The following is an 8,260-nucleotide window of genomic DNA, read 5'->3' as shown; positions in this document are numbered from 1 at the left end:
CGAGCCCTTGGGAGGACGCTCGGTTTCAGTTGAATGACATAATAGCTAAAGAACACTTGAACAATTGCTAAAAGATAAAAGTAAACTTTATTACTTTGATATGCATGCCAACAATGGTTAAAAAATAAAAAGAGATTCTCCCTTTTATATAGTAGGAGAGTTTCAACCCTAGTACAAGTCCTTCCTTTTTTTCCCAAGAAAACGCGATCCGCAGTTAATATCGGGCACGATCTACGCAATAATATCTGGCGGTGGGGGATATTTCGGCTCCTCGTTTGTTGTTTTTAACCGTCTTCCCTTCAACCTCGATTCTTCGTTTCGCTCGAGCTTGATTTTTCCCATGTTTGGCCATGCTCAGTTACGTATCATTCGTCTACTTCGGGCTCTGATCTGTGGGCACCCTCGGTCTTACCCGAGCCAGTGCCGAATCACGTTATCCCTTGTTTCTTCATTAGGAAATCGGAGTAACTTTATCTCCGATTTTAAACATACACAATATTATTATAGTATTATTATTTTGTCCGTTACTAAAATGAAGCAAATCTTATCAAATACTTAGATTTATTAGTTTCTCACCAAATCATATGGATTTTTCTCTCTTTTTCGTCTCCTTACGCTGTTTTTTTGTCAACTAGCTTGGTAGTGCCTGTGCCACTTGTGTTAGACAGAGATGTTCTTTTATTTAACTTTTAAGAAAATGATGCTTTAATGTCACTAGGATAGACAAAGTGCATGCCGACTTCTGTTTGTAATTTGAAAGATTAAGTTCTAAAAAATTGGCTATGTCACGATAAATATCACATTATGGTGGATGTCTACTCTTCTTCCATGATTTTTCATTTCAAATGCTTAATGACATATTCAATGACATATTTTGTATGTTCAATGACATATTCCATGACATATTTTCTTCACTTTTTATGCCTATATAAAGGCCTTGTAATAGATAGGAAAATACACACAATTAAAGAAGAAAATCTTTTCCTTCTCTCTTTCTCTATATATCTCTTAACTTGTTTTTTCTTGTTCTATATTGATATTTTTGAGCTACAATTCTTAACATGTTATCAGCACGACTCTAGCCTTGTCGAAAGTTAAGTGCAATTCTTCATCCGAAAGGTATAACAGGTTATCTTCTACATTTCTTCTTCTCCTCTTGTCATTCTAGTGGTATTGTATTGTATGAATTAAGTCAAATTGTTATCATGATAACTGATCATTACGAATCAATATGAATCACACTACACTGTGGCAAACATGATAAATTGCTAGTTATTGGCGTTAAAATCCATCACCTTAAACCTATATTATTATGTATATTTTGTCTTCATTTATAGAAATTGTTGTTTGATATAATACGTAACCTTTCATTCTCAAATCTGCATAAGTACTAATAAATAGATTAATGTTATCATTATCACTATATGTTTTATATGGCAACACAATTTAAACATTCGTAATGTTTATATCCATTTATTTATTTTCACTATCATCTTAATCATTTCTAATTCATTTATTTTCTTTGATAGCTTTTACTATGTCAAATTTGTCAAAGCTTGAGTTTGTGGCACTTGACATTTCTGGAAAGAATTACCTATCATGGGTTCTTGATGCTGAGATTCACTTAGCCGCTAAAGGCCTTGGTAACACCATTACTCAGGGTAATGAGGCATCAAGCCAGGACAAGGCGAAGGCCATGATTTTCCTTCGTCATCATTTGGATGAAGGTTTGAAGGTAGAATATTTAACAGTGAAAGATCCACTTGAATTGTGGACTGGCCTGAAGGAAAGGTATGATCACCTTAAGGCTACGGTATTGCCAAAGGCTCGATATGAGTGGATGCACTTACGATTGCAAGATTTTAAAATTGTAAGTGAGTATAACTCTGTTGTATTTCGAATAACTTCTCAATTGAAATTATGTGGGGAAGTTATGAATGATGAGGATTTGCTGGAAAAAACTCTTACAACTTTCTATGCCTCAAATATGGTATTACAACAGCAATACCGTGAAAGGGAGTTTAAAAATTATTCTGAATTGATCTCATGCCTTCTGGTGGCTGAGCAACATAACACCCTTTTACTAAAAAATCATGAAGCTCGTCCCACAGGGTCAGCTCCGCTTTCTGAAGCAAATATGGCAGCTAGACGTGATAAGTCTGGAAAAAGACAGAATAATAATCATGGCCATATGAATGTACATAGGTATGGCAATGGTAAGAGACGATATGATAGTCGTCATCGTGGTGGTCATGGAAAACGAGAGAACAATATGGATTCTCAAAACAATCCTTCAAGAGGCAAAAGTGCTAACTGCCACCGCTGTGGCATGAAAGGTCATTGGAAAATTAAATGTCGTGCACCTGAGTATTTTGTCAGGCTTTATCAAAACTCCATCAAAAGAAAGGCAAATAATATTGGAGCATCTTCTGCTAATGCCCCAGTGGAGTCACACTTGACCTTTAAAAATAATTTTGAGGCAGGGCCTTCAAACAAAAATGATGACAATGCCGAGGCAAATCTTGCTTCGAAAGATGATGATTTTCAAGGCCTCGATGATCTTACTCATTTGGAAGTTGAAGATTTCTTTGGAGATCAAAACTAAAGTTTGATCATTTTATTGGGGAATGCAATTATGTTGTTATTTTCAGTGTTTTTATCTCATCTAAAGTTGTTTTTATTTTTAAGTAGTACTTAAGTTGTCTTATGTTGTTGTTGGAGATATTTTTTTTCTGTATTTCTCATGATGTACTTTTATTCTTTGTTTTATGAAGAAATTAAAATTCCCCAGTCTTCAATTGGAACCAAGATGAGTAATGAAGATTTATGTCTTTTGGATAATGCTACAACTCACACAATATTAAGAGAAAAGAAATTTTTCTCTTATTTGGTTATGAAAAAGGCCTATGTTAATACAATATCCGGTAGTACAAAGTTGATTGAGGGCTCCGGAAGAGCGGCTTTATTATTACCCGAAGGAACGATATTAACTATTGATAATGCATTGTATTGTAGTAAGTCTCAAAGAAACTTGTTGAGTTTCAAAGCTATTCGCCAAAATGGCTACCATGTTGAGACATCAAACGAACGAAAGGTTGAATACCTTTATATTACTACAATAAAAGCGGGTAAAAGATATGTGCATGAAAAATTACCCGCATTTTCTTCTGGGTTGTACCACACAAACATTGGTGTGGTTGAATCACATGCCATAGTAAACAAAAAGTTTACTACTTCTAATGATTTTATCATTTGGCATGACCGGTTGGGTCATCCCAGTTCTAACATGATGCGCAGAATAATAGAGAATTCAAATGGACACACATTGAAGAACAAGAAGATTCTTCAATTTAAGGAATTCTCCTGTGTTGCTTGCTCTAAAGGAAAATTGGTTATTAAACCATCAGCAGCTAAATTGGGATTGAATCCCCTGCATTTCTAGAACGTATACAGGGTGATATATGTGGGCCTATACACCCTCCATGTGGACCATTCAAGTATTTTATGGTCTTGATAGACGCATCTACAAGATGGTCACAGGTGTGCTTATTGTCAACTCGTAACATGGCATTTGCGAGATTGTTGGCCCAAATAATAAGGTTAAGAGCACAATTTCCAGATTATGCAATTAAGACAATTCGTCTTGATAATGCTGGTGAATTTACATCTCAAGTCTTTACTGATTATTGTATGGCCACTGGAATAAAAGTTGAGCATCCGGTTGCTCATGTTCATACTCAAAATGGTCTAGCAGAATCATTGATTAAACGCCTCCAATTAATAGCTAGACCATTACTAATGAGGACAAAACTTTCCCTTTCAGTGTGGGGACATGCTATTTTGCATGCAGCAGCACTTGTGCGCATAAGGCCAACCAGTTATCATGAAGTCTCCCCATTACAGTTGGTTTTTGATCAGGAGCCAAATATTTCCCATCTAAGAATTTTTGGATATGCGGTACATGCTCCAATTGCTCCACCACAACGCACAAAGATGGGCCCCCAAAGAAGGTTGGGAGTATACGTAGGTTATGAATCTCCTTCTATTATTAAATATCTGGAGCCTATGACAGGAGATTTGTTTATAGCCAGATTTGTTGATTGTCATTTTGATGAATCAGTTTTTCCAACATTAGGGAGAGAAAATAAACAGGTGGAAAAAGGGATAGATTGGAACGTATTATCTTTATCTCATTTGGATACTCGTACAAATCAATGTGAACGAGAAGTTCAAAAGATCATTTATATGCAAAATGTTGCAAATCAATTGCCAGATGCATTTACTAACCTTCCACGGGTTACTAAATCGCATATTCCAGCTGTAAATGCTCCAATTCGAATTGATGTCTCAGTTGGACAGTATGATAATGAAAAAGAGTCTAGTCCACGCCTTAAACTTGGTATACCAATCGTTCCAAGGATAAGAACCCCCGAAATAGGAAAGGAGCGAATGATCAAGTTGATCATAACATAGAGGCAATTGCTCAAGAGGAGCATAAAGACAAAATAATTGATAAAACCTCACAGGAGGTTCTAGTACCTGGAAATGATGAAAATAAAGAGATCTCAATAAGTTATGTCTCTACGGAAAAAAGGTGGAACCGAAATAACGCTATTGTTGACAATAATTTTGCATATAATGTTGCAGTTGAAGTAATGCAACAAGATGGGGATCTTGAGCCAAAATCTATCGATGAATGTAGACGGAGAAATGAATGGCCAAAATGGAAAGATGCAATTCAAGTGGAATTGGCTTCACTCGAAAAACATGAAGTTTTTGGACCAATAGTCCAAACACCTGAAGGTGTCAAGCCAGTGGGGTACAAATGGGTTTTGTGCGAAAACAAAATGAAAAAGGTGAAATCATAAGGCATAAAGCACGACTTGTGGCACAAGGGTTTTCGCAAAGGCCTGGCATTAATTATATGGAGACATATTCTCCTGTGGTAGATGCAATTACCTTCAGGTATTTAATAAATTTGGCAGTCCATGAAAAACTTGATATGAGGTTGATGGACGTTGTCACATCCTACTTATATGGCTCACTAGACAATGAGATTTTTATGAAAATCCCCGAAGGATTTAAAGTTCCTGAAACACATAAAAGTTCAAGAGAAACTTGTTCAATAAAACTTCAGAAATCCTTATACGGATTGAAGCAATCAGGGAGGATGTGGTACAATCGCCTTAGCGGGTATTTGCTAAACCAAGGGTACAAAAATGACCCTATTTGCCCTTGTGTCTTTATTAAGAGGTCTGGATCTGAATTTGTCATCATAGCTGTATATGTTGATGACTTGAATATCATTGGCACTTCTAAAGAGCTTCCCAAAGCCATAGAATGTTTAAAAAAGGAATTCGAGATGAAAGATCTCGGAAAGACAAAATTATGTCTTGGTTTGCAAATTGAACATTTGGCAAACGGAATTTTTGTTCATCAATCTGCCTACATAGAAAAGGTATTGAAACGGTTTTACATGGATGGAGCACATCCATTAAGTACTCCGATGGTTGTTCGATCACTTGATGTGAATAAGTATCCGTTCCGACCTCAAGAAAAGAATGAAGAGCTTCTTGGTCTTGAAGTACCATATCTTAGTACAATTGATGTAAAAATATATATTGCTAACACTACAAGGCCTGACATAACTTTTTCGGTTAATGTCTTAGCAAGATATTGCTCTGCTCCTACAAGGAGACACTGGAATGGGATCAAACACATATTGCGATATCTAAAAGGGACTACCGATATGGGCTTATTTTATGGCAATGATTGCAATCCCGATCTTGTTGGTTATGCCGATGCTGGGTATTTATCTGACCCGCATAAGGCTCGATCTCAAACAGGTTATGTGTTTACATGTGGCGGCACTGTCATATCTTGGCGATCGACTAAGCAATCAATCGTGGCTACTTCTTCTAATCATGCTGAGATAATTGCTATTCATGAAGCAAGTCGAGAATGTATTTGGTTGAGGTTTATAATACATCTTATCCAAGACAAATGTGGTTTGAAGTGTGACAAACTACCCACAATTTTGTATGAAGACAATGCAGCATGCATAGCCCAATTGAAGGGAGGATTCATAAAAGGAGATAGGACAAAGCACATTTCACCAAAGTTCTTTTTTACGCATGATCTTCAACAAAATGGTGAAATTAGTGTTCAACAGATTCGTTCATGTGAAAATTTGGCTGATCTGTTCACTAAGGCATTACCAACCTCAACATTTGAGAAGTTGAGACAGAAGATTGGAATGCGCCGTCTTCGAGAAATAAAATGATGTTTTCATGAGGGGGAGTAAGATACGCGTTGTACTCTTTTTCCCTTAACCTAGGTTTTGTCCCACTAGGTTTTACTGGTAAGGTTTTTAACGAGGCAGCAAATAAAGCGTATTACAGATATGTGTACTCTTTTTCCTTCACTAAGATTTTTTTTTTCCCTACAGGATTTTTTCTTAGTAAGGTTTTAACGAGACACATTATCTATGGACATCTAAGGGGGAGTGTTATGATAAATATCACATTATGGTGGATGTCTACTCTTCTTTCATGATTTTTCATCTCAAATGCTTAATGACATATTCAATGACATATTTTGTATGTTCCATGACATATTCCATGACATATTTTCTTCACTTTTTATGTCTATATAAAGGCCTTGTAATAGATAGGAAAATACACACAATTGAAGAAGAAAATCTTTTCCTTCTCTCTTTCTCTCTATATCTCTTAACTTGTTTTTCCTTGTTCTATATTATTATTTTTGAGCTACAATTCTTAACAGGCTAGTGTTTGTTTAGTGTGGCATATAATGCATATCAAGAAACTATTTTTCTTGATGAAATTAGGTTTTAGTCTTTGGTAACACTATGATGAAAAACAAAATCTAGAAGAAGTAGGAGAAAAATGCACTAATCATTTTAATAGGTGAAAGTCATTTTTTTCTCTAGATTAGGTTAGTTTTTATTCTATGTCACTTGTTTCAACTAATATATAAACAAATGACAAAATTACATAATAATGCACTTCATAAGTTGCCCTTGCATTATTTTAGCCCACTTACAGGTTTGCAAATGTGTAGTCAAATATCAATAAGCTTAGATCTGACTTTTTCTCCATTTTTTTTATTCTCTATATCTTCAAGCGTGAAATATTTCCATTCTCCTTTTTCCTCAAGTTTCTACATACCTATCACAACTACGAAAATTCACAACCAAATGCGAGAAATCTAAAATCTCATCTTCTTTAATGCTAATCTTGTTAGTTTTTGAATATGATTTTGTGAGAAAACTAGAGTGGGTATTGTTTGAACTTATTAAAATTAGTTTAAGTAAACTGTATACAAAGTTTGAAGTCATTTAGTGGAGATTTGGAATAGTTTTAATCAAGAATTGCAAGTTAAAATCGTACAAAAAATTCGTCAGAGATGCTTATACACTTTTATACAATATTATACACTTTTATACAAAGAGGTATATTATTAATATAGTTGTATAAAAGTGTATAAAAATATATAAGTACAGTAGTAAAAATGTTAGTGATACACCATGTATATAGGTGTAGCAGAAGAAGAAGAAGAAGAAGAAGAAGAAGAAGAAGAAGAAGAAGAAGAAGAAGAAGAAGAAGAAGAAATGTGAGAACTCCACCAAATACCTGTAAATAATGTATTAGTCTTGTATAAAATAATGTATAAGAGGTGTGTATACATTACTTATACAATATTATACACTATTATACAAATGAATCCTATTAATTGAGCTTCACTGGGCATCTTCTGAAATTCAAGTCAAATCTACCTCAAATCTGTTCCAAATCACTTCAAATTTGAGTTTTGAACTCCCCTTGACGATCCTAATCAATTGGGCCAACACCCAATCCAAACAATTAACAAAATCGAAAAATTCAATTTCTGAAATTGAAGCTTCGAATGACCTTTAATGGTGACTCCAAAAATAATAATTCTCTTAACTGATATTTTTTCTTCTCATCTTAATAGTGATTATCAACTTTGAATCTAGAAGAAGAATTGAAGAATATATATAATGGTAGAGAAATTTTGGGGTGCAAAGTCGTGAAAGAGGAAGAAGAAGAACGAAGAAAAGAAAAAAATAATTAAATAGGGTAGGCTAACTGGTGAAAAATAATTTTCAGATTATGTACAATCCGGGCCATATCAGTAAGGGCTTCAAACATGGGCCATTTTTTGATGGACTGTTGGGCCAAGTGACAAAGAGCGTAATTCCCACTAAACAAAATCG

The 8,260-nt window shown here is 35.0% G+C and overlaps 2 protein-coding genes across 2 annotated transcripts; both read left to right on the top strand.

The window, feature by feature from the left end:
- The first annotated feature begins 1,537 nt into the window (after positions 1 to 1,537).
- On the top strand, positions 1,538 to 2,605 carry LOC107825045 (uncharacterized). The gene is made up of 2 exons (XM_075240197.1): positions 1,538 to 1,661; positions 1,752 to 2,605. Exons 1-2 carry the CDS (start codon positions 1,538 to 1,540, stop codon positions 2,603 to 2,605), a joined length of 978 nt encoding a protein of 325 aa, XP_075096298.1.
- Positions 2,606 to 3,993: 1,388 nt separating this feature from the next.
- LOC142174409 (uncharacterized) lies at positions 3,994 to 4,868 on the top strand. The gene is made up of 2 exons (XM_075240196.1): positions 3,994 to 4,399; positions 4,648 to 4,868. The coding sequence occupies exons 1-2, from the start codon at positions 3,994 to 3,996 to the stop codon at positions 4,866 to 4,868; spliced, it is 627 nt and encodes a 208-aa protein (XP_075096297.1).
- Positions 4,869 to 8,260: the final 3,392 nt, after the last annotated feature.

This window comes from Nicotiana tabacum, chromosome 20, assembly GCF_000715075.1.
Source record: "Nicotiana tabacum cultivar K326 chromosome 20, ASM71507v2, whole genome shotgun sequence".
Taxonomy (NCBI): Eukaryota; Viridiplantae; Streptophyta; class Magnoliopsida; order Solanales; family Solanaceae; genus Nicotiana; species Nicotiana tabacum.
Note: the sequence above shows the minus strand (reverse complement) of the source record. Positions and strands in the feature narration are given on the sequence as shown.

Coding starts and splice junctions, on each gene's coding strand:
- LOC142174409 (XM_075240196.1), top strand. CDS start 3,994: ATGGGCCCCCAAAGAAGGTTGGGAGTATACGTAGGTTATGAATCTCCT. Junction 4,400..4,647: donor TAGTCCACGCCTTAAACTTG/GTATACCAATCG, acceptor ATAATGTTGCAG/TTGAAGTAATGCAACAAGAT.
- LOC107825045 (XM_075240197.1), top strand. CDS start 1,538: ATGTCAAATTTGTCAAAGCTTGAGTTTGTGGCACTTGACATTTCTGGA. Junction 1,662..1,751: donor TGGTAACACCATTACTCAGG/GTAATGAGGCAT, acceptor AATATTTAACAG/TGAAAGATCCACTTGAATTG.